At 47.5% G+C, this 24,653-nt stretch overlaps 3 protein-coding genes across 14 annotated transcripts in view; 1 reads left to right on the top strand and 2 right to left on the bottom strand.

Moving 5' to 3' along the window:
* STK36 (serine/threonine kinase 36) overlaps nucleotides 1–12,259 on the bottom strand; it is a 28,226-nt gene extending 15,967 nt beyond the window's left edge. For 2 of the 4 annotated variants that reach the window (XM_017535160.2, XM_017535162.2), the window contains exons 1-11: nucleotides 11,866–11,939; nucleotides 11,310–11,485; nucleotides 10,460–10,600; nucleotides 10,294–10,371; nucleotides 7,823–7,953; nucleotides 7,333–7,582; nucleotides 5,259–5,352; nucleotides 4,801–4,970; nucleotides 4,448–4,635; nucleotides 3,524–3,623; nucleotides 1,582–1,725 (exon numbers count right to left, since the gene is read on the bottom strand). In XM_017535160.2, the coding sequence (XP_017390649.1) occupies nucleotides 1,582–1,725; nucleotides 3,524–3,623; nucleotides 4,448–4,635; nucleotides 4,801–4,970; nucleotides 5,259–5,352; nucleotides 7,333–7,582; nucleotides 7,823–7,953; nucleotides 10,294–10,371; nucleotides 10,460–10,600; nucleotides 11,310–11,393 (1,380 nt within the window). In that variant the 5' untranslated portion in view covers nucleotides 11,394–11,485; nucleotides 11,866–11,939. The other 2 variants (XM_037740838.1, XM_037740839.1) reach the window with 2 other exon arrangements.
* Nucleotides 12,014–20,291, top strand: RNF25 (ring finger protein 25). The gene is made up of 10 exons (XM_017535168.2): nucleotides 12,014–12,308; nucleotides 15,278–15,352; nucleotides 15,615–15,717; nucleotides 15,810–15,877; nucleotides 15,975–16,044; nucleotides 18,012–18,083; nucleotides 18,182–18,319; nucleotides 18,932–19,024; nucleotides 19,313–19,447; nucleotides 19,651–20,291. Exons 1-10 carry the CDS (start codon nucleotides 12,262–12,264, stop codon nucleotides 20,227–20,229), a joined length of 1,380 nt encoding a protein of 459 aa, XP_017390657.1. The 5' UTR covers nucleotides 12,014–12,261; the 3' UTR covers nucleotides 20,230–20,291.
* Nucleotides 20,292–20,740: 449 nt separating this feature from the next.
* LOC108309068 (mitochondrial chaperone BCS1) lies at nucleotides 20,741–24,558 on the bottom strand. 9 transcript variants are annotated; one of them, XM_037740840.1, is made up of 9 exons: nucleotides 24,458–24,544; nucleotides 23,789–23,883; nucleotides 22,901–23,269; nucleotides 22,663–22,802; nucleotides 22,253–22,447; nucleotides 21,950–22,013; nucleotides 21,497–21,666; nucleotides 21,183–21,300; nucleotides 20,741–21,050 (listed from the first exon to the last, which is right to left on the bottom strand). In XM_037740840.1, the coding sequence occupies exons 3-9, from the start codon at nucleotides 23,218–23,220 to the stop codon at nucleotides 20,798–20,800; spliced, it is 1,260 nt and encodes a 419-aa protein (XP_037596768.1). In that variant the 5' UTR covers nucleotides 23,221–23,269; nucleotides 23,789–23,883; nucleotides 24,458–24,544; the 3' UTR covers nucleotides 20,741–20,797. The 9 variants fall into 9 exon arrangements, with proteins under 9 accessions (XP_037596768.1, XP_037596774.1, XP_017390656.1 ...); XM_037740846.1 differs by having other exon boundaries at nucleotides 22,688–22,802; XM_017535167.2 differs by lacking the exon at nucleotides 23,789–23,883 and having other exon boundaries at nucleotides 24,458–24,558.
* Nucleotides 24,559–24,653: the final 95 nt, after the last annotated feature.

Genomic DNA, 24,653 nt, shown 5'->3' with positions numbered 1-24,653 from the left:
AGACTGGGAGAAAATATTTGGAAATCACCTGTCTGATAAAGGTCTTATGCTGAGAATATACAAAGAAGTCTTACAATTCAGTAAGACAAACAACCAAATTAAAAACTGAGCAAAAGATTTGAGATATTTCGCCGAAGAAGATATACAGATAGATATTCATCATTAGTGGAATGTAAATTACACTAACAATGAGATACTATCTCACACTTACTAGAATGGCTACAGTAAAACTGTCAGGCAGTAACAAGTGTTGACAAGGATGTGAAGAAACAAGAACCCTCACAGGATACTGGTGGGAATGTAAAATGGTACAGCCACTTTGGAAAACAGTTCAGCAGTTTCTTAAAATGTTAAATATAAATTTAACTAGCAATTCTATTCCTACGTAGCTGCCCAAGGGAAATGAAAACATATATCCATACATAGCCTAGCTTGTGAATGTTTGTAGCAGCATTATTCATTAAAGCCAAAAAGTGGAAAAACCCGAAACATCAATGTCCCATCAACTGGTGAGTGAATAAACAAAATGTGATATATCCATATAATGGAATACTAACCAGCTATAAAAAGGGGAATGATGATTAACAGTAAATGGGAGCCAGGGGTAATGGCTCACACCTATAATATCAGCACTTTGGGAGGCTGAAGTGGGAGGACTGCTTGAGCCCAAGAGTTCCAGACCACCCTGGAGAACATTATAAAACCCTATCTCTACAAAAAATACAAAAAATTAGCTAAGCGTGGTGGTGCGTGCCTATAATCCCAGCTACTTGAGATGCTGAGACATGAGAATCGCTTGAAGCTGGGACATGGGGGTTGCAGTGAACCAAGATCGTGCCACTGTACTCCAGCCTGGGTGACAGACTGAGAACCCATCTCAAAAAATTAAAAAACAACAACTATAAATGGGGATGAGGGATTTTACTGGGGTGATAAAAATGTCCTAAAACTGAACTATGGCAAATTTACTAAAAATCATTTATCGACATCAAAAAAGAGTAAATCTTATACATAAATTATACCTGAATAAAGTGAGACAAGCAACATAGTTTGGCGAGTACCCAGGAAGGAAAAGCACTGTGTTTCAGAGAAGCAAAGCAAGGTTCTACAAGAGGGAACACTAACTTTGAATGCTAATTAAGCAAAATGTCTCCCCCCTGCAAAAAAACAACCTTATTCTTCTCCCTAGTGTACCTGTAGTACAAAATATTGTATATTCAGTTGTTACATTTATATTTTAAGTTTCATCAATAAAAAATTAGTGAAAATGTGTTTTCCCTCATTATATAAGTACTTAATATCCTCCATTTTTGCCTATTGGCTCACCATGCCTAAAATATTTACCATTGAAAAAGTTTGTTGATCCCTGCTCTAGTAGGTATTTTTCCCTTCAGAAAGAGAAACCCCAAGGCTGCTCTTTCTGTGTTACTAAAGAAGGTTTGCAAACTTCCTCAAATTAAGCAGATAGACTGAAAGAATTGAAAAAGGACAAACTTTCTCTTTCTCCTGAAGTCAGTGGATTCCAATGCTCTATCTGTGAAAACGGTCTTGATCCCATCCACCGTGTCCTTCTGTCCTTACCTGCCCTCCAGCCTCATGCAGCTGACTCTGGATGCGCTGGCAGAAGTCAGGATTGCACAGCAAAGTGAGAGGAGCCTTCAGTTGAATGGACACAGGCTCAGTGGTCTCTAGCAGGTGTTGCCACTCATTGTCACTGTCTGGCTCCTGAAGCAGAAGGGAGTGGAAGGGGCCAGGAGTAGTGTGTAAGTCTAAGGGTAGTGGATCCCAACCCGTAGAAACCATGGGGAATCATGAAGTAACTGCAAGAAGCCAGTGACCCCTTTAGCACAGAGTATTTCTTCAGTCATCTGCAGAAAAAGGTACAGCTGGCAGTCTGTGAGGGGTCTTGAAGAGTCTCTTGGAGAACATTGGCATGTGTGCATAAAGGGATACCTAGAAAGATGTCCACTGCAGCATGGTTTGTAATAATTTTAAAGAGGGAAAGATGATAAAGTCAGTCACTAAGGGAATAGTAAGCCATGGTCCATCCATATTAGAAAATACTATGAGGTTATTAAAAAGATTGTGAAGGCTGGATGCAGTGGCTCACGCCTATAATCCCAGCACTTTGGGAGGAAGAGGCGGATGGATCACCTGAGGTCAGGTGTTCAAGACCAGCCTGGACAACGTGGTGAAGCCCCGCCTCTATAAAAATATAAAAATTAGCCGGGTGTAGTGGCACACTCCTATAATTTCAGTCCAGCCTGGGCGACAGAGCGAGACTCTGTCTCAAAAAAAAAAAAAAGAAAAAAGAAAAGAAAAAGGCTGGGCACAGTGGTTCATGCCTGTAATCCCAGCACTTTGGGAGGTCGAGGTGAGCAGATCATCTAGAGTCAGGAGTTTGAGACTGGCCTGACCAACATGGAGAAACTCCATCTCTACTAAATATACAAAATTAGCTGGGTGTGATGCCACACGCTTGTGATCCCAGCTATTAGGCAGGCTGAGGCAGGAGAATGGTTTCAACCCAGGAGGCAGATGTTGTGGTGACCCAAGATCATGTCACTGCACTCCAGCCTGGGCAAGAAGAGCAAAACTCCGTCTCAATAAAAATAAAAATAAATAAAAATAAGAAGTGTTGTTATGGTTTGAATGTTCTGTCCGCTCCAAAACTCACATTAGAAACTTAATCTCCATTGCACCAGTGTTAGGAGGTAGTGCCGGATCGGGAGTATTTAGGTCACAACGGCTCTGCCTTCAAGAATGGACTGATGCTATGAGAAGGGTTTGCAGGCTGGGCACGGTGGTTTACGCCTATAATCCCAGCACTTTGGGAGGCCAAGGCAGGTGGATCACAAGGTCAGGAGTTCAAGACCAGCCTGGCCAAGATGGTAAAACCCTGTCTCTACTAAAAATACAAAAATTAGCCAGGCGTGGTGGCACAAGCCTATAATCCCAGCTACTCAGGAGGCTGAGGCAGGAGAATTGCTTGAACCCAGGAGGCAGACGTGCAGCGAGCCAAGATCTTGCCACTGCACTCAAGCCTGGGCAACGGAGTGAGACTGTCTTGAAAAGAAAAAAAAAAAAAAAGATTGTGGTAAAACTACACGCTCTGGTGTAGAAAGATCCCAGATTATATGGCGAAAGAGGCATGATGCAAAATAATACATGTAGTACAAGCTCAGTAATGGAAAAACAGCCAAGCTATAAATTCCTATGTGTGCATATGCACGTATGTGAAATTATAGAAAGTCTGGAAGGAGACAGCCTAAATTAATAACACTGGTCACCTTGAGGACTAACTCAATGAGGACTTTCATTTTTACCTATGTGTTTCCATTTTTCATAATTATATGTTCAGATACTGTGCAATTAAAATCTATAAATGAGTAAAAAAGCAATACCTTTTAATACGAAGAGAGCTCATACTTAGGGGATTGGGAATCACTGTTCTAGAAAAACACCTACCTAGACCCAGCATCCCATGAAAGAAACAAAGTCAATAAGAGCCCCTGGGCCTTACCTCATTTTCCAGGTCCACTGCATCAATGCCCCGCTGGCCCAGCACCTCTGGCCTCTCCTCTGGGAATGCTTGTTCCCAATCTGGGGTGGTCCGGTTTTCCCTGCCAGAGGAAGCCAGGGAGTAGAATGGGTTCCAAACCTCAGGGTTCATTAACTTGTCCCTCTCCGTAGGCCCAGGTTAGGAATGAGAAACAAACCATATAGGATTGACTAGAGGAGACTTCTTTCTGGGATATAGGATATAACCAGTACAGGATATGTTGACTACTACACAAATATCCTTAAGTGTCTTCTCCCTTTAGAGCTTATTCTTGAGTCTACTTTGCAGTTTTCACCTATGGCTCTCAACCCAAAATAACCTTCCCTTTTGGATAGAGATAATTCTTTCCTTTTCAGCCAATCTTTTTTTTTTTTTTTGAGACAGTCTCACTCTTTTGCCAGACGCCAGCTGGAGTACAGTGGCACGATCTTGACTCACTGCAACCTCCACTTCCCGGCTTCAAGAAATTCTTCTGCCTCAGCCTTCTGAGTAGTTGGGACTACAGGCATTCACCACCACGCCCAGCTAATTTTTGTATTTTAGTAGAGATGGGGTTTCACTATGTTTGCCAGGCTAGTCTTGGTCTCTTGACCTTGTGATCCACCCACCTTGACCTCCCAAAGTGCTAGGATTATAGGCGTGAGCCACTGTGCCCAGCCTCAGCCAACCTTTCAATGTATATAAAGAAGAGAAATGCCCCAAGTTTCCTGATGAATCAGAAAAGCATCTATAATTAGAATCCAAGAACCTAGGACTCAGACTCTCAAGGCTCTATCCATATTTAGGCAGTGGCTAGTAACAGGGACCATTTTGTATTTGCTTTGGCTAGAGTCAAAGATATGCAAGATACCCCACCCTGCAAATCCCTACCTATACCCTTCTCACCCAGGTGCATGGGGCGCCTCTCCAGTCCCTGACTCAGCCCAGCTGCTCTTCATTTCTGAGGCTAAGATCCCAGCCAGGAGGCTTGATTCCTGAGGAGTGGCCCCGAGTCTGGGCAGAGGGGCTGTGCCAGGAGCCACCTTGCTGGTTTTGTCTTCTTGCTCGAGGGCAGGTCCTGTGTTCTGATGTTTCTATGGGAGGTAGGGGGGCAACACTGGATCAGAGCTATTTGGTTGCCATAGGACACTATGGATGCTATTCACAGCCCTCCCCCAAACTCTAGAAAGTCACCCTTCTCCTCTAACTCCCCAGTCACTAGTCTGGTCATTTCACATATTTTCCTCTGCCCCACATACCTTCTGCCTGGCCTCTGCAGCCATGCGTTTATAGGCCTGAGTCAAGATGCGAGACTGATTGCCTTTGGGGGCCAATCGATGGGCCTGTTCGTCCTTTAGGACCTGCAGTTCTGGGGGTAGGCGGCTGGTGAATGGGTTGCCCAAATTTGGACGTGCTGGCTCAGTTATTACTGTGGGGAAGGAAGAGGAGGAAGACATGATCATGGGGGTTGTAGCCACTATGTCCACTTGGCCAGGGACAACTTCAGTGTCTCCAGGCTTCTGTGGAAGAAGGTCATTTTGAAAAAGTGACAGAGATAACAAGGGAAGTGGCAAAGGTTAGCTGAAGGGCTAGGAAGAAAGTTCAAGCTGCTGGAGGAAAGAGGATATGTTAGACCTAGATGGTGAGGGAACGGAAAGGGAAGTGGTTTGGAGAAAGTACTGGGAAGTACAAGAGCCATGGGAACCTGATGACTCACTGGTGACACGACCAGCAATAAAGGGGTGATGTAAGAGGTCTGGCCAGGACAGTCGCTGCCGGGGGTCTTTGGTGAGCAGTCCCTGCAGGAAGTTCTACAGAGAGAAAAAATATTCCATCAGTCATTCCTTCCCTTCCCTTAGGGCTCTAACTTATCAGCAGAACTGGCAAACCAAGACTCCCATATCCATTCTCACAGCAGACTAGCTGCTCCTGATCACGCCCTCTAAAAACTTTGTTTAGGCCCCATTTTCCTGGCCGACATCATGGACAGACCACTGCCTCACCCCCTAGGGACAGGACCCCAAATCCTGTTCATGGACATTTTGTAACCCCAGAAGTAAAAACAAATTTTAATGTCACCAACTTTGTAAAGAAGGGAGAAAAAAAAACTGGGAGAAAGAGATGTCATCTTCATAATCATCTTCAGAAAACAAACATTCTAAGAACTCCCAAACTATTCACGCTGCTCTCCCTTTGACTATGGTTTGTTTGTGGCTGGGTAGGAACAGATGCATTTTTGGTTAAAAGCACATTCACAAACAAGTAATTGTGTGAAGGTGTGTTTGGAAGTACTCAAAAACAGAAATCTTTTAGCAAGTCTTGAGAAGTGGAGAGATAAGGAGACAGTCTCTGAAAAGGATACATCTATTACCAGGAATCTTTGGGGAAATCCCCAATTGGGCCTGAAATAGGAACAGAGGTACTAGTACATTATGACCACTTTTCTAAAACAAGGTGATCTGTGTAACTACGGATCTTGCTGGAGCTGCCTGCACATCAGCCCACGGGGAGAATGAATATCCTATGTGCGCCTCCTCCACTTAAGGTTCCTTCATTTAGGTTCTTCTTGACAATTATTGGGGGCCTTCTCAACTAAACAGGTGAGGAATCTGTTGTCCCTTCTCTCTCTCTCTCTCTTTTTTTTTTTTTTTTTTGTTGTTGTCCCTTTTCATCTCAGATAAAGCAAAGCTGGAATGAGGTTTCACTCTGTGAGAAGATTGCATTTAAATTCCATTGAAAGTCTATAATTTTGCCCTACATAAAAAAATAAAAGAGGGCTGGGTGCAGTAACTCATGCCTGTAATCTTAACACTTTAGGAGGTTGAGACAGGAAGATTTGAGGCCAGGAGTTTCAGACCAGCCTGGGCAACAGAGTGAGACCCTGTCTCTAAAAAAAAAAAAATTAATTAAAAAAGAAATAGAAAAGAAGTCCAACTCCTCTCCTACTCTCTTCCCTTCTCCAGCCTACTGACTTAGTCACAGTGAGTAGGCACCACCTCTATCATCTGACCCTAATCACTGAACCAGCTCCACCAGCTCCACCAGCTCTCACCATGCCATCTATTCCATAAGTAGAATCTATCCATAAGTGGAATAGATGGCATGTAAGAGGACCAGTATCTATCTCCGGTATCTTCAAGTTACTTTTTCATTGTAATAAAGCATAGCCTGGCTCAAACTGGAGTTACCATTTTCAGGTTTGGCAAACTTTAGAACACCCTCCCAGAATAAGCTCCTGCAGTAGAAAAGCAAGGCTGCCTGGCCCAGCTCCAGCATTGATACGGTTTGGATTTGTGTCCCCATCCCAATCTCATGTTGAATTGTAATAATCTCCAATGTTGGAGGAAGGGTCTGGCAGGAGGTGATTGGATCATGGGGGTGGACTTCCCCCTTGCTGCTCTCATGATAGTGAGTGAGTTTTCATGAGATCTTGCTGTTTAAAAGTGTATGGCACCTTCCCCTTCTCTCTCTTCCTCCTAATCCGTCACTTAAGACATGCCTGTTTCCCTTTTGCTTTCCGCCATGATTTTAAGTTTCCTAAGGCCTCCCAAGCCATGCTTCCTGTACAGGCTATCGAACTGTGAGCCAATTAAACCTCTTTTCTTTATAAATTACCCAGTCTCAGATAGCTCTGTATAGCTAACAAACTAACATAGGCATTAATTCAGTAACTGAATTAAAAGTAATCCTTTTCCTGCCTCAGCTCTGGAAAAGGATTTTGGAAAAAGGAACAGAGGTAGAGGGAGACAGATTTCTAATGTAAAAGTAATCACTCTTTCAATATTCAATACCTTAAAGCAGGGACTCATGGTTGAAGGCCAGCGCACAGGGTCCTTGAGAATGAGGCTGACCAGTTGAAAGATGCTTGTAGCATAAAAGGGAGGGGTGCCTACTGCCAGTTCATACAGTATGCAGCCAACAGACCAGAGGTCTGCCGTGTGGTCGTATGGTCGCTCCTCCACCAGCTCTGGAGACATATAGAGTGGTGTGCCTTTGATGGACGTCAGCACCATTGTGTTGGTGCTCATAGCCCGGGCAAACCTGCAGAAGATAATGGGATGGAAATGGAAAGGGAAAAGATATTCTAAATCTGGTCACTGCTACCTAACATAGAGATATCCCGAACTGGAGCAGAGGGAGCATCTTTGATGATGCTCCAAAAGACCCAGCAGAAGTCCCAGTCTTGAGCTCTGGTTCTAAAATGAGGACCAAGTAAGTCAAGGGTATGGTCTAAGATTCCCTGGGGAACTGGAAGCATAGATAGATGCTCAGAATCCTTACCCAAAGTCACAGAGCTTAATGCCACCACCCTTGTCAAGGAGGATGTTCTGAGGTTTCATGTCTCGGTGTAAGATGCGGTGAGAATGCAGATAGTACAGGGCTGACACTAACTGGGCGGCAATGACCTGAACCTAGAAGTCAAACAGGTGGGAGAGAGAAAGAAAAGGTTAGAAGTAGCAGCTGGCTGACAAGCCCAAAAACTTTTCCTAATACTACTGCTAATCTTTTCTTCCTTCCCTTTCTTGCAGAGCTTCACACTATGCCTTTCTTAGTTATTGCTCCCCTTGTTTAATCACTCTTTCATTTGCTCATTCATTCATTCAAGGAAAATTTATTGAATCTCATTTACTATCTGCTTGACCATGGGCAAACTAAGGTGACAATCTATATAACGACTCCGTCTACATCAGAGGATTATTGTGAGGATTGAGTTAAAGCATGCAAAATAATATTCAGAATGGTGCCTGGCATATAGGAAATATTCAAAATACATTACCCATTATTAAATAAGATAAAATGCCTTTTTTCAGGAGAAATAGTCAGACAGACAAATGAGACAGATAAAACAAATATGAGGCCGGGTGAGGTGGGTCACTCCTGTAATCCCAGCACTTTAGGAGGCTGAGGCAGGCGGATCATGAGGTCAGGGGATCGAGACCACCCTGGGTAACAGGGTGAAATCCCATCTCTACTAAAAATACAAAAAATTAGCCAGGCATGGTGGCACACGCCTGTAGTTCTAGCTAATCAGGAGGCTGAGGCAGGAGAATCGCTTGAACCTGGGAGGCAGAGGTTGCAATGAGCGGAGATCACACCACTGCACTCCAGCCTGGGCGACAGAGCAAGACTCCATCTCAAAACAAAAACAAAAAACAAAACAAAACAAAAATATGGTGGTTGGGTGTGGTGGCTCACGCCTGTAATCCCAGCACTTTGGGAGGTTGAGGTGGGCGGATCACCTGAGGCCAGGAGTTCGAGACCAGCCTGCCTAACATGGTGAAACCCCATCTCTACTAAAAATACAAAATTAGCTGGGTATGGTAGCACATGCTATAATCCTGGCTACTGGGGAAGCTGAGGCAGGAGAATCACTTGAACCCAGGAGGCAGAGGTTGCAGTAAACCAAGATTGTGCTACTGTACTCCAGCCTGGGCAACAGAGTGAGACTCCATCTCAAAAAATAAAATTCAATTAAAAATGAAATAATAAAAGAATATGATTATTTACTATTTGTCAGAAGGAAAGGGAATGCTGCAATAATGAGTCCTGAGGGGGCCTGCTTGCTCAGGTACAGAGAAACCCCTAGAATAAATGTTACTGGAGGATGTGTCCAATAAAATCCCACTGCTAACCACTATGTCCTGGTGGTGAATCCTGACTCACCACACCTTTATTCTTTTTTTTTTTTGAGACAGAGTTTCACTCTTATTGCCCAGGCTGGAGTACAATGGCGCAAGCTCAGCTCACTGCAACCCTGGCCTCCAGGGTTCAAGCAATTCTCTTGCCTCAGCCTCTCGAGTAGCTGGGATTATAGGCATGCACCACCACACTGGGCTAATTTTGTATTTTTAGTAGAGATGGGGTTTGGTCAGGCTGATCTCAAACTCCCAACCTCAAGTATCTGCCTACCTTGGCCTCCCAAAGTGCTAGAATTACAGGCATAAGCCACCACACCCAGCCCACAACCTTTATTCTTACTGCCCTCTTTCTGATACCATCACACTGGCCCTTCTTCCATAAAGGTATTTAATAACAACAACAGTGTTAATAGCTAACTACTTAAACACATTACATGACTTATCACTCTTCACCATAGACTTATCAGGCAAACATGATTATTATCTCCATCTTACAAATGAGGAAACTAAGCACAAAGAAATTAAAGTAACTTATCCAAGGATAAGGAAGCATACCTGGTCTTCGGGAAGTTTTCCAAGGAGACCCAGCTAGGAAGGAGCGGAGCCAAGATTCCTACTCAGATATTTTGGATCCAATGTTTACATAATTCACTCCCATGCTGCACTGTCTTTATATACCTAGACTCTTTTTTTCTTTTTTTTGAGACGGACTCTCACTCTCTTGCCCAGGATGGGCTGCAGTGGCGCGATCTCGGCTCACCACAACCTCCGCCTCTCAGGTTCAAGCGATTTTCCTGCCTCAGCCTCCCAAGTAGCTGGGCTTACAGGTACGTGTCACCACACCCAGCTAATTTTTGTAATTTTTAGTAGAGACAGGGTTTCACCACGTTGGTCAGGTGGGTCTCAAACTCCTGACCTTGTGATCCACCTGCCTCAGCCTCCCAAAGTGTTGAGATTACAGGCATGAGCCACCATACCCGGCTTATACCTAGACTCTTATATTCTTCTCAGAAGTCTTTGAAATGGAGATTCTTAGTGCCCTTGGCTTGCTCTACCAGTTCTTCACCTGGAGAGAGGTCGATGGTAGGGTAAAGTTGAAGGCAGGAAGCATACCTGGTCTTCGGGAAGTTTTCCATCATCTTCTAGGATCTGAAAGAGCTCTCCCTCAGCATAGTCTGTCACCACTACCACCTACAGATAGAAGACAGTGGCATGAGGCTGGGAAATTCCTGGGACCCTTGTGCTTAGGGAGAGGGGGCCCAAAACTGTCAAAGCACACCTCTTTGTCAGTTTCAAAGCTGTCAAGCATATGCACAATGTTGGGATGCCGCAGACCCCGCATGATTTCAATCTCTCGTTGCAAATTCCTCAGCTCCTTCTCTGAGCGCCCCAATTTTGGGATGAACTTCAGGGCTACGACCTGTCAGTGGTAAGGTGAAGAGTTAATGCCTAATCACATTAGAGCTGAAAAGAGCCAGAATTTCAGCCTTAACCTCAGAGGTCCAGAAGTCAGACTTTAGAGTATTTGAGAAACTCTTATTTCTGTTAGTCTCTCACTTCCACTTTCCCCATGGTACCCTGGCCTTATCCAGGCTTTCCCCACTCCTCATCCCAGGAGGAAACAACATTTGCCAGACATCCATCTTCTTGGAGAAGTGTTCTGATTTGATCAAAGGATTCAAGATGAGATTTAGGGGAAAAGAAAGGAAGAAAAAATGAAGAGGGAATAATAGAGTTCAAGTGGTTTAACTCTTACTAGATGGTATGCTAGAAACTAATAATATTTATTGTTTACTAAGAGCCAGGCACTGTACTAAGTGATTTAATGTGACAACATATTTAATCCTCAAACTCCAACAATCAGTTGCTGTTCCCACCCCCATTCTGGAGATGAGGAAATTGAAACATAGAGAAGTTAAGTAATTTGTCTATAATTCTAAGGCTAGAAAGCAGTGGAGATGGAATTTGCACCCAAGTACTCCAACTTCAGAGCTTATACTCCATAGGAAGTATGAGGGAGTCAGTGACTTAGGAATACAAACTGGTAGATACATCTCTTCTTGACCCATTTTCCACTGGGGTTGGAGGTACCAAATCCCGCCCAAAAGGTATCCGTCTTTGCGCAACACCTGAGCACTGTATTTTCTTCGACCCTTGTACACCCTTCCAAAAGAGCCTTCTCCAATCATCTCCAACACGTGGTACTTTTCCATGACAGAGGTTTCAGGATCTCTTAGAAGGAAAAACGTAGAGATGGTGGTAAAGAGCTATAGATCCAGGGACAGTTCCACAACATCTGGGAGGCCTAGTTCGGGCATGAGAAAGAAAAAATGTTAGCCACCTTGCCTTTTCCTCTTTTTCACAATAACGCAAGCCTCAAAAAAACATGGGAGGGTAGAATGGATGGAAAGATGATGAGATCTTGGAACAAACAGAGCGTCTCTTTGTAGTTCCTCCTGACTTTCAACCTCCGGTCCCCAACCTGGCCCCACGCCCACCTGACACCTGGTCTCCCTTCTCCTTCCACCCAGCTTGCCCACTCAACCCTGCTCTCTCAACCTAGACTTGCCCACTCAACCCTGCTCCTTCGAGTCTCCCCCAAATTCCTGCCACTCCCAGCCTCCTCAGCACCCGTTCTCAGACTCCCTGGCCCGTGCGCTTCACAGGCCAGAGCCCCTCTCTCACCCGCAGCCTAGGAGCGTCCAAGCTCCTCAGGCCGAGGGACAGATTCCCTGGCCTTTAGCCCCATTTCTTCTGGCTGCCTGAGTACTTTGCCTGACTTACAATTCTTCTCCACCCCCGTCTCCCGCCGATCTCTTTTGGCTCCCTTTCTTACAATTTTACTTGCTAGAACCGACGAGAAGTTCAGAGGACAAAGGCGCTCAGAGGTGTGGGAGGGACGGCGGATAACACAAGGGCACTTCCTGGGATACTTCCGAACTGCCTCATGGCCATCAGGACCCGCTAAGGACCTGGAGTCTGCGGTTGCCTAGAAACGACGCTAGCTGTCCACCTCTCTTAGTTTTCCGCCTTCCACTTCCCTAAGGGCATTTCCGGTTCCGGCTGCGGGCCGGAGAAGATATGGCGGCGTCTGCGTCTGCGTCTGCGGCTGCAGGGGAGGAGGACTGGTAACTTTGCGGGCATGGGCTTTGGCTGACGGCCTGGATTTAGTCCAGAGGCCTAGCAGCTGTCGCAGACAGTCCGTACGGCGGGCGTGTCGGGTGAAGCGAGGAATGAGGGATGGCAGAGATGCTGACATCTCCTCTGGAAGAGCTTCTGGACTGGGGAACGGGAGGGTGGAGGGGCGCTGATCTGAGTGAGTGAAGACCGGGTCTGCGCCCGCCGGGCCAGTTCGGGCCTCTCCTTATCCGGTGCGATCTCCTTTCCTCCAGCCTCATACCATCCCTTTCTCTCTCCTGAAATGAATTTTCTCAGGGGCTTTGGGGGATGCCTGCTCGTCAGACCTCCCCATCTCCCCTTCACCTCTCGGAACCACTGCCCTCGAGCTCCGGTCCCCCTTTCCCCTTGGATCAGCCTTTTTCTGCCGACGCTTCCCCTAACCTTCTCTCTCCCAAACAGCACTAGTGAGGACTATTGTCTGAATAAAGCTTTACACCTCACATAAAGTACCTCTAGTCCTTCTCTCAAGCATTCTTAACAAAAGACCGGAACATGGAAGGACTCTGGGATTTGAAAGTAGGATAAATGTGGGTTAACTCCGTATTTTATTAGCTGTGTGATGCTGACCAGTTCACCTAGCATCTGTGAGTCAGTGTCCTCAGCTGTAAAAAAGTGGGTGTGGCATCTACCTCAGAATAGTTGAGAGGGTCATGACGGATTTGTAACACACTTAAGTCTGCTTTTTGTATTTTGGATTTGTTTGTTTTGTTTTAATTTTTTTTTTTTCTTTTTGAGACAGAGTCTCACTCTCACCCATGCTGGAGTGCAGTGGTGCAATTACTGCTCACTGCAGCCTTGACCTCCCCAGGCTCAGGTGATCCTCCTGCCGAGTAGTTGAGACTACAGGTGCGCGTCACCATGGCTGGCTTTTTGTATTTTTTGTAGAGACAGAGTTTTGCCATGTTGGCCTGGCTGATCTTGAACCCCTGGGCTCAAGTGATCCTCCCACCTCAGTCTCCCAAGATGCTGGAATTACAGGCGTGAGCCTCCATGCCCAGCCTTCTTTTCGTTAATAACTGAGGTGCAGGCACCTGGGAAGACTAAATGAGCCCCAAAGAAGTAAAGTAAGTTGCCAAAAGGTAGAAAATTATGACTAGAAATCCACATCTGTCTGGCTCCACACCTTAGATTCTTTGTACTAGGACATTCTTCAGTGCCTGCCCCCCTCCCCCCACCATATTGTTGTCACCACCTTACCAGTATCCATCCCACCTAGGATCCACATAATTAGCTAGGGTGGGCAAAGTATTGAAGGGCCACTTGACTGAGGCCCCACCTCAGTGTTGCATTGGTTCAGGGAGCCTAGCTAGTACTGGCCTTTATTAAGACTATCTAGACTAGTGGTTTTTAAAGTGTTTGGGGAAACTTTTTTTTTTTTTTTTTAAGAGACAGAGTCTTCCTTTGTTACCCAGGCTGGAGTAGTACAGTAGCAAGATAATGGCTCACTAAAGCCTCGATCTCCTGGGCTCCAGTGATTCTTCTGCCTCAGCCTCCCAAGTAGCTGGGACCACCGTGTCCAGCTAATTTAGCATTTTTTGTAGAAACAGCATCTTGCTTTGTTGCCTAGGCTGGTCACGAGCTCCTGGCCTCACGTGATCCTCCCATCTCAGCCTCCCAAAGTGCTAGGATAATTTGTAGGCATGACCCACACACTCACCTTTTTAGGGGGAGCTTTTAAAATTTGAGGGAGACACCTTGAGCCATGGAGAGAGCAACAGTGAGTGCAGCAGCTTGTAGTACTGAGACTCCCACTTCCATATCAGTCAAAACTACACTGTTATCTGTGAGGTGTAAAGCTTTATACTTTATATTTTGAAGTTTCCGCCTAAGACATAACAACACTGACATAGGTCCTGCTGGGGCAGACTTACTCTTCTAAGAGGGATTCGCGTAGGAAAGCAAAGTATGCGTTTTTCCATATATCACCTGGGTAGAGCTGTAGACACAAACCAATCACTCAGCTTTAATTTCATTTCAATTGCTGTTTCTATGCTGAAGCATGTGTGTCCTCTGATTTACATCAGAACCATGGATCTAATCTCAACAGGCTGATCTAGATCAACCAGACAGCCAGGGTCAGAAATACGTCCAGAATACTCTTAACTACCTCCCTCCTTCCCTCTTTCCTTTTAAGGGAGAAGGTTATATACAGAGAGGAAAGAAAAGAGGACATAGCCTAGCTATTATAGCCCAGATATTATTAGGTACTTTATATAAACAAGTCACCTTTTATCCTCATAATAGCCCTAGAGAGTAGGTGGTATTACCTATATGTGATAGACAGGATAACTTAAGCTTACAGAGAGGTCACTTCACAGATCACATAGCCAATAAGTGATTAGTACCTGTTACTAACTGAGGCTGCTGGCTCTTCATTACAACACAGCCTTTACACCACCCTAGACCTGTTGTGTTGAGGTTGGTATCTTTTTTAAGAAGGCTTGTGATGACTGGTGTTAACAGTGGGTATAGACAGTAGCCAAGGCACTGAGATCCACACTGGACAGTGATGTAGGGAAAGACTGGAGTAGTATTGGTTAACGTTAATGCTAATTAATGGGTGCCATATTTCTAGACCAGAGAGTCAGCCACAAAGGGGAATGAAACTTAAACAGGGAGTCAGGAAACCTGGCTGTGGCCCCAGTTCTACCTATGCTAAGCCTTGGTTAGTTGTTTTACTTCTCTGGAATGCATTTCCTCATCTGTTGGCAGAAATGAGGCCTAAAATTCTGATTTTCATGCCCCCTGCGTGGCCAGTTGACAACTTAAGGAAACATTTTCCTTGTTTTTAAGGAGTTTAGCGGGAGAATGCATTCCGGTAGATTGCCATTTTTCTGCAAAGCCAGTCTTTATTGCCCTTAGCAGGCTTCAGCAGGGAGAGATGTAATTGTGAGTCAGTCTACTCCTTTCTCTCTAGGGTCCTTCCCTCTGAAGTTGAAGTGTTAGAGTCCATCTATCTGGATGAACTACAGGTGATTAAAGGAAATGGCAGGTATGTATTCTACCAGTGGTGGGCAGGAGTCCCTCTAGTAATGAGGAGAGGTTCTATGCTGAATCTGGGTCTTAAGACACTGTGAGCCTTAATTCAGAGATAATACTTCTCTTGTGTGAACAAAAGCTATTCCTTTAATCCTCCCCAAAAGAAAGAGTCCAATGCATACTTCCTCTGCCCACGTTACTGTCTGAACCCCATCCTCCCCAGCCCCCAAGCCCCTGCCCAGTCACATCTGCATTTCCACTTTATCCACCTGCAGAACTTCACCGTGGGAGATCTACATCACTTTGCATCCTGCCACTGCAGAGGACCAGGATTCACAGTACGTCTGCTTCACTCTGGTGCTTCAGGTCCCAGCAGAGGTGAAGCCCCTACTCTGTGGCAGCAAAGGGAGGAAGGGGAAAGTCCCTGGGGTGGATCAGTTCAGCAGTAACTTGTGATTTGCCCCCACTAGTATCCCCATGAGGTGCCACAGATCTCTATCCGAAATCCCCGAGGACTCTCAGATGAACAGATCCACACGTAAGTTGGACCTGACAGAACAGGGAAAACTCAGCTACAGCTTTGCCTTGTGAGGGAAGTGAGCAGGCCTAATATTTGGTTTGCCATCTTCCTCCAGGATCTTAAAGGCGCTGGGCCATGTGGCCAAGGCTGGGCTGGGCACTGCCATGCTCTATGAACTCATTGAGGTAAGAGGTGCGCTAGCCTGGGAATATGTTCTTTCTTTCAAGCTAGAGCAGTTTCTAGCCATAAAAGGGAAACCATGGGCCTAGAATCTTTAATAGATCTGGAGTCATTAGGTAAGGCCTAAATTAATCCAGAGAAATGAGACTCTTCTATTTGAAAAACTTCCCAAAAGACAGTTCAGTAGCTTCTCCAAGTTGCGTATGCCAGCATCTTGACAGAAAATGACTTTTCCTCTTCAACTTGAATTTTTCTTGCTTCAGTTTCAGTGTGTTTCTTGTTCTCTAGGCACTGGCAACTGAAAGTGGCAAAAGATAAGGATCTTGCCATAATACTCTTGGGGGAGTCTTAGCCATAAATGAACATTTGAAGGCTAGACTGCCATTGGAACTGACTAGAAAAAGTCGTGGTTGGCCAGACGCAGTGGCTCATCCCTGTAATCCTAGCACTTTGGGAGGCTAAGACAGGTGGATTGCTCGAGGCCAGGAGTTCAAAACCAGCCTGGCCAATGTGGTGAAACCCTGTGCCTTCTAAAAATACAAAAAATTACCCGGGCATAGTGGCACGCGCCTGTAATCCCAGCTACTCGGGAGGCTGAAGAAAAGAAAAGTCATGGTTCCTTACTAAAAGAGTTTGTACACTGCTTAATGAAACAACCCACGTGAAGCAACACCTGGAGCTTCAATATACACAGAAAACTTTTATTTGAGATTAAAAATAACAAGCCAGGAGCGGTGGTGCGTGCCTGTAGTCCCAGCTACTTGGGAGGCTGAGGTGGGAGGATCACTTGAGCCTAGGAGTTCTGGGCTATAGTGTGCTATGCCAATCAGGTGTCCGCACTAAATTCGGCATCAATATGGTGACCTCCCGGGAGCAGGGAACCACCAGGTTGCCTAAGGAGGGGTGAACTGGCCCAGGTCAGAAACAGAGCAAGTCAAAACTCCGTGCTGATCAGTAGTGGGGTCGCACCTGTGAATAGCCACTGCACTATACAATTAAGTACAGTCTTTTTTTTCCCCTAGTTTAATTTTTTTTTTTTTTTTTGAGACAGTCTTAGTCTGTCACCCAGCCTGGAGTGCAGTGGCATGATCTCAGCTCACTGCAACCTCTGCCTCCCAGGTGCAAGTGATTCTCCTGCCTCAGCCTCCCGAATAGCTGAGATTACAGGTGTATGCCACCATACCCAGCTAATTTTGTGTTTTTCGTAGAGGTGGGGTTTCTCCATGTTGGCCAGGCTGGTCTTGAACTGCTGACTTCAGCCTCGGCCTCCCAAAGTACTGGGATTATAGGCATGAGGCACCACGCCTAGCTTCTCCTAGTTTAAATTTTTAAGAAAAATGTCCGGAACAGAATGAAGGTGGGTGGCTGAGAGTCAAAGAGAGTGGGTTTGCCAGGCCACTGTAGCAGTACTAGGTCGGGCTTCCACAATGCAGCCTTGGAGTTTGTAGAATTCCAGGGTACACTATTAGCTATTCAAATAACAATTCAAATGCATATTTCACAGCCCAACTTGATGCCTTGTGAATTCTCTGTCCATTTGGGTTGTCCATGCCTTGACATGCTTTCTGAAAGCTGACTCAGAACAAACTCGTTGCCCCATGGTGGGGAGTGATATGGAAGGGGGTTAAGCAAGAAAGGCCTCCCAGAAGATGAGTTTTAACTGAACATTTTTTTCTTTCAAGGTGTATTATTTTCATCTCCAAGGTATATTAAAAGTGACTTAAAGAAAGGAAAAACAATTAAGTTGGATTTCAAAACCAGAAAGATCAAATTGTGGGGAAGGGGGCAGGGACGTGGAGAAGGATTGATTCCCAGCGGAGGGAGAATCACCAAGACAGAAATTGTAAACACCAGGTACCAAAGTGGCCTGGTAGGAGCCACGTCCAGCCAGTCACTCCTAGGAGTAGTAGACAGGCCTTGCTCACTGTTCTGCCCCTTACCCCCCTATTTGATCAGTGTCTTCTCTCCTCAGAAAGGGAAAGAAATTCTCACGGATAACAACATCCCTCATGGCCAGTGTGTCATCTGCCTCTATGGTTTCCAGGTGAGTTTCTCTCTTGGGGCATGGCATCTGCTTGGAACAGGCAGGTGAGGGCTGTGAGAGAGCTCTGACTTAGTATCCTACATCTGTCCTCCCTCTAGGAGAAGGAGGCCTTTACCAAAACACCCTGTTACCACTACTTCCACTGCCACTGCCTTGCTCGGTACATCCAGCACATGGAGCAAGAGCTGAAGGCACAAGGACAGGAGCAGGAACGGCAGCATGCTGCAACCAAACAGGTCGACCTCACTGCAACTGTGCCCTCACCTGACACCCTTACACACTGCCTTTCACAGCCTTCCCATCCCTCCACTCCAGTGGCTCTTCACCTTTTTAGGGTCGTAGATACCCTTGAGATTAATGAACTCTTATCTCTGTCCAGGAAAAAGGGCATCCTTATATTTTATTTTTTGAGATGGAGTCTCACTCTGCTGCCCAGGCTGGAGTGCAGTGGCGTGATCTCAACTCACTGCAGCCTTCACCTCTGGGTTCAAGTGATCCTCTTGCCTCAGCCTCCGGAGTAGCTGGGATTACAGGCACCCCCCCACCACGCCCAGCTAATTTTTATAATTTCAGTGGAGATGGGGTTTCACCATGTTGGCCAGGCTGATCTCAAACTCCTTACCTCAAGTTATCTGCCTGCTCGGCCTCCCAAATTGCTGGGATTACAAGCCTCCTTCTCCTTCCAGGAGACCTCTAGTTAGACTGCCCAGTGCTCTGTCCCAACTCACTGCTGAACCGGTGTCCTTGTGCCTTTTAGTCCCAGCCCTCTGTGGATTAGGTTGGCTGACTGGGTCAGCACCAGGGGGCATCCTGGGCTGTGATGCAGGCATGTGATTTCTCTTTTTTAGAAGGCAGTCGGTGTGCAGTGTCCGGTGTGCAGAGAGCCCCTTGTATATGATCTTGCCTCGCTGAAAGCAGCCCCTGAACCCCAGCAGCCCATGGTAAGGGGACTTTCTTCGAATGTGAGCCAGGAGTAATGGCATTTTCTAAAGAGTAAGGAATGGCATCTTGTCTGTGTCAAATGGAGTCTCTGCAATTGGGCTTGAACTGCCTAGGACCTCTCTGCAAAGCCGCAGCCCCCACTGGTGGGAGCCTAAGACTCTGGGAGCCCAGACCTGAGGGGCTAAACCAGAATCTTGTGCAGATTTCCTGAGGCAGCCATGGAGGCGTAGGGATTTGAGTCTGCCTTCTGCTTTTCATTATTTCCTCTCTGCCATTCTTCCTTCCAGGAGCTGTACCAGCCCAGTGCAGAGAGCCTGCGCCAGCAGGAAGAACTCAAGAGGCTCTACCAGAGGCAGCAGGAGCGGGGGGGCATCATTGACCTTGAGGCTGAGCGAAACCGATACTTCATCAGCCTTCAGCAGGTGAGGGAAGGTTTTCCCAGTCATCCCATAATGCCACCAACCTTCCTACAAACCCCAATCTGCCATGGCCCCAGATTGGGCTTTGTTCTAAGCAGGGAGATTATAGACTGATCTTGGTCAGCCCTGATGGTAGGAGAGGGGCCTGCGGTTCCCTGCTTTGAGGAGCTGCATCCTCCTTGCTGCATTATCTCATTTCTTTATAGCCGCCTGCCCCTGTGGAACCTGAGTCAGCTGTAGATGTCTCCAAAGGATCCCACCCACCCAGCACCCTTGCAGCAGAACTGTCCACCTCACCAGCCGTCCAGTCCACCTTGCCAGCTCCTCTGCCTGTGGCCACCCAGTACATGTGTGAGAAGATTCCAGGGGCCGGGCCAAATCAGCAAAGGTTGGGCGAAACCCAGAAAGCTGTGCTAGATCCCCCCAAGCCCAGTCGAGGTCCCTGGCGACAGCCCGAACGGAGGTACCTGAAGGGAGGGGAGTGCCATGCCCCCAAAGGTACCTGTGACACCCAGGAACTGCCACCACCAGAGGGGCCCCTCAAGGAGCCCATGGACCTGAAGCCAGAACCCCATAGCCAAGGGGTTGAAGGTCCTCCCCGAGAGAAGGGGCCTGGCAGCTGGCAGGGCCCCCCACCCCGCAGGACTCGGGACTGTGCTCGCTGGGAGCGCTCCAAAGGCCGGACACCGGGTTCTTCCTACCCCCGCCTGCCTCGGGGCCAGGGAGCATACCGGCCTGGTACTCGGAGGGAGCCCCTAGGCCTGGAATCTGAGGATGGTTCCTAGCAGGACTTGGCAAGGACAGGGAATTGGGGATGGGAGGGGAACAATAAAGATATTTGACCTTGTTTGGCTTTCTTTGCTCAATAGCGCCTAGCCTGTGAGAAATGGGTCTTTTTCTCAATTCCTAGTAAGATTGGGGTGTAGCAAAGCAGCCCCCACCTGTGCTCTGAAATCTATTCTCCAGAGAGCTGGGTAAAGAGGGTCTGACATCTCATCAGCTAGTGTAGTCAGTTCCAGGGAAAACTAGTGGGATGTCAGCATGTAAGCAGAGTCCTTAGGATTCCTGTTAACAACCCATGTGTACACACCCACGTCTGTCCATTATATATATATATACATACAATGCCTTTAGGTAGAGGAATTTAGTTTCCTCTTTTGTGTCTCATCTCTATCTTAGTCTATGCTCCATCATTTGCATATGTGGTTGCCTGACTGACCCCTGTAGGCACCTGTGATTGCAGCCTCTGGTTTTTATTCAAGTACCAATCCAGTGAAGGGAGATCTGAGAGCAGAGTAGTGTGGCAGATGTTTATTGAACTAGAGGAGGAGAGCTGAGCCAAGCACAGCCTAATCACCTCCTCAGAGACTCAGTATTGTGAATCGCCCCTACAGGGTCATTTTTGTACAGCATGAAGTAGCCCTGCACCTGGGCAGGACTGATCTGGGTTGTAGCTCGAAGGACGTGTTCTGCAAAGTCCTCAGCTAAGGAAGGTGCCTGCCCTGGATAGAACCTCTGGAACATCTGGGTCAGCTGCCAGTGTGAGCAGTAGCCCACGTACTCCTTCAGGTCCACTCGCCCAGGGCGTATCAGGGCAGGGTCCAACCTGCGAGAAGAAAGGGAAAGCAGAGTCACAGGCAGCAGTCACACTAGCACCCAAAAGAGATGGCCCCTCGACCTGCTCCTCTCAAGGCACTGAGGAGGTGGGCTCTTGCCTCAGTCTCAGGATCCGTCCTACCTGTCAACATGGTTGGTGGTCATGAACACAATGCGGGCCTCAGTGGAAGCCACACCATCCAAGGCATTGAGCAGTCCACTGAAGGTGAGGCGACCCAGGCCTTGGTACCTTACTGGGTCTGGAGTAAGGCAAAGATAAAGCATGGATAGTCATAGTCCAGCCATTAAATTAGCCAGCCCCACTGTGTACCCTTACCATGCCTCTCATGGGCTCCTGTTGTTAACCCAGGCATCCACTGCCAGCCCTCTGGATTTCTACTGTGTTCTCCTGTTCTGCAGTTACCCACTCCCATTCCTCCAGAACCCCTCACTTACTCTCCGCGGCCAAGTCTCGACTGAGAAAAGCAGCATCCACGTCCTCCAGGAGCACCAGGCTCTGCTGTGGGGCCACGCTCAGCAGGTGGTTGAGCCGGTCATCAGAGAGGCTGGAGTCTGTGAGACTCAGCAGACAGATGCTGTGCTCCAGTTCCCCAGCCAGGGCTGTGCTATGGAGGATGGGATGGCAGGAGGTAGCAGGCAACCTGGAAATGCTTCCTCAGGCCCAGCTACTCTCCTCACAGTCTGGGGACGTGTGTCTCAGAGGCCTGACTTCTGGCTCACACCCTAATGTTCCACACATTTCATGTTTATCCTGGCCCCTGGTCCCCAGGCAGCAGTCACACTAGCACCCAAAAGAGATGGCCCCTCGACCTCATTTCCCTTTCCAACCCCATCAGCCCAGTGTTTCCACAAAGGCTTAGTTTTACCAGAGAAATTTTGACTACTCACATAAAACTGCTCTTTCCACAACCAGGGGGCCCATAAAGCAGGTAGCCACGTCTGTAGGGAATGCCTAGGGAGACAGCCAGGATGATACGGATTTTGCCCGATATCCACGTTCATTCCCAGCCCTGCCTGCTGGAAGCCTAATAACCTTGGTAGGGAAAAAAATCATCCTCATATACAACTTTTCATTCCTCTTAATCTCTGGGAATTGGACCAGAACTTTTTATCACCCCATCTGGCCAGAGACCAACCTGTCCCCTCTAAAATGTCAAAAACAGCACAGCCAAGACCTCAGCTGCTTCTCACCTCTGTCAGTGTACCACCTGGGGTTATCAATGAATTCCCGGATGTCTCTGACAATTCGGTCAGCCAGACCCTGTTGTAGAACCACAGAACTCAGTGGCCGCCGGCGGCGTGGATAGCCAAAGGGACGCCATTCAGAGCCCACAGCTGTGTACATCACGGTCTTCCCTTCCTCCTGTTGCAAGGCTAGCTCTCGAGCTGGGAAGAAGATGAGATAAAGCCAATAATTCTCTTCACCATGGCTGGCTGATTCTTCGATTAGGTGGAGCTATGCCAAATAGCTTCCCTCTGGCCCCCTGCTCCCCTGGGCTCACCCCGGTCTGCTTATTCTACCTCCAAACTGCTTATCCTCTGATGTCAAATGTCCCCATCCCTGCAATGTCCCTAGAAAGCCTGCCTGTGCCATCCCACACCTTCCTCCAGGATGTTGAAGAAAACCTTTCGGTCAGTGCCCAGGGCCGTGAAGGTAACAGATTCCCAAGGAGTCCCCGTCTGCAAGTCTATCATCTGCATCTCTCGACTTCGTTCTACCCGGATCCATTTCCCCTGATACCTGAATAAGAACAATCAAAACTGAGTGAGTGAATGGTTCAAACCCAGCTCCCATCATTCTTTTCTACTCTCACAGCCCCCCATGGCTCCCAACCTTACCAGATAAAGTGGTTTCCAGGGCTGGGGACAAATTCAAACTTAGTGGAAATGCGGCCACTCTCATGCTGAAGGTACGAAGTTTCCACACTGAGGTGCTGAGTACGGGTACTGTGGCGGGTGAGCCAGCTAAGCAACCAAGCGTAGCTCCTGTCTCGAGCAGGGACTTCCAGTGTGATCATGTAATGGCGCCGGAATGCCACCAGGCCCAGTTGGGCACCCTTCCGGGCAAGGGCCAGGACTGTACCCACACCCACCAGTCCAAATCCAGCCCCAAAGTAGGGATTGTCCTTCAGGGCCAGAATAAAGTCTGAAAGTGGCATCTTGAAAGGGAAACACCAAACCTTACTGGCTCTGGGGTGTTGCAAAAACCTACAAGTGGGGAACAGTGGCGATGGGACAAAGCAAAAGATTACTTTAGAAATTGGAATTCTCCAGCCCTGCCACAGGTTAGCACTACTCTGTCGGTCAATATCCTCCTTTTGCGGGGTAAGGGTAGTGTTGGAATGCAAGGGTGGAGACTCCAGGTCCCTCATCCCATTTTGCCCTTCATTTCTCTACTCATACCTGTTTCCTACCAGAGGACCATGTCTGGAGATGCCTTAAACCAAAAAGAGCAATATAAACTGGGTTCACATCAGGATAATGGATGGACAGGATTTTTGTGGTCCCTGGTACCAGCTTTGACAGAAAGGGTCCCACTAGCTGGAGTCAGCACGGGAGAAGCGTCCGTTGACTTGTCAATAACCCTATGCCTTGTTACCATGAGTAACGTCCTTCAAATATCCTCTCCCTTACGTTCCCAATATCTAATGTCCTGTTTAGACCTTTATTACTTCCCACCTAAACTATCTTTAAAATTATAGTTCTTGAAATGGCATTTTTCTTCACCTCCTGCTTCACTGAACAGCTACACAAGGGTCCGGATCTTTCATCATAGGGATCAGCTCCAATTCCATCTCTTTCTGCTCCAGCACCTTCAATGGCTGGCTCCCAAGAGACCCCTGAATTGGGTACAAACTCAGCCTGGTACTCAAAGCCCTCCACAATACGGCGCACACCTACCTTTCATGGATTAGTTCCTAACACTACCTGTTCAGCAAATATGCAACAAATATGTTCAACAGATAAGCAACCTCCCACCTCCCTTGCTCATGCAGTTCTCTTGGTTCGGAATGCCGGTTCTTTCCTCCTTTATCCTCCTCAACTGAAAACCTACCCATCTGCTACTTTCTCCACGGATCGTTACACTGTAGACAATAAAATCCTGAGGGATAAGCGCAAAGTTGTCTCTAGTACACCTGTCCTTCAACCCGGAACCCCAGCCACTTTGCCCTGCGCCTGGCATGCAGGGAGATCAGCTGACAGCAGTGACCTCGGCTGAGCCTCAGAACTGGGATCCAGAATTCCAAAACACCTATGCATGAAAGGCCACAGACAAAGCTCTCCCGTCCCCGCCCCCTCCGCGACACCCAGAAGCCCCCTCCTGAAACTTGCCCACACCCCAGCTCGTGCCTCCAGCCACATGGTTTGGGGCAACCCGTCACTCCGCCCACTCACCGCCATGACTCTCTGGCCCTCCGTCTCGTTGGTTTCACCGCGCCCGCACTCTGGGGAAGCAGCGCTCGGCCCCGCCCCGAGTCCTTTCATCTACTTCCCGCCACACCTACCGAGAAGCCCACGCCACTCTACCCCAGAGCTCTCGATGGTGCTTCTCCGACTTCAGGGCTGGAGTAGGGGTGGAGGGCGGGAAAAA

The sequence above is a fragment of the Cebus imitator genome, unplaced genomic scaffold (assembly GCF_001604975.1).
Source record: "Cebus imitator isolate Cc_AM_T3 unplaced genomic scaffold, Cebus_imitator-1.0 Scaffold91, whole genome shotgun sequence".
In the NCBI taxonomy this organism is placed as follows: domain Eukaryota; kingdom Metazoa; phylum Chordata; class Mammalia; order Primates; family Cebidae; genus Cebus; species Cebus imitator.
The sequence above is the reverse complement of the archived record's forward strand: the minus strand, read 5'-3'. Positions and strand labels throughout refer to the sequence as shown.

Coding starts and splice junctions, on each gene's coding strand:
- RNF25 (XM_017535168.2), top strand. CDS start 12,262: ATGGCGGCGTCTGCGTCTGCGTCTGCGGCTGCAGGGGAGGAGGACTG. Junction 18,084..18,181: donor TCTGCCTCTATGGTTTCCAG/GTGAGTTTCTCT, acceptor TCCTCCCTCTAG/GAGAAGGAGGCCTTTACCAA. Junction 19,025..19,312: donor CTGAACCCCAGCAGCCCATG/GTAAGGGGACTT, acceptor TCTTCCTTCCAG/GAGCTGTACCAGCCCAGTGC.
- LOC108309068 (XM_017535167.2), bottom strand. CDS start 23,220: ATGCCACTTTCAGACTTTATTCTGGCCCTGAAGGACAATCCCTACTTT. Junction 22,803..22,900: donor CCTGGAAACCACTTTATCTG/GTAAGGTTGGGA, acceptor GTTCTTATTCAG/GTATCAGGGGAAATGGATCC. Junction 21,667..21,949: donor TGTGGAAAGAGCAGTTTTAT/GTGAGTAGTCAA, acceptor CATCCTCCATAG/CACAGCCCTGGCTGGGGAAC.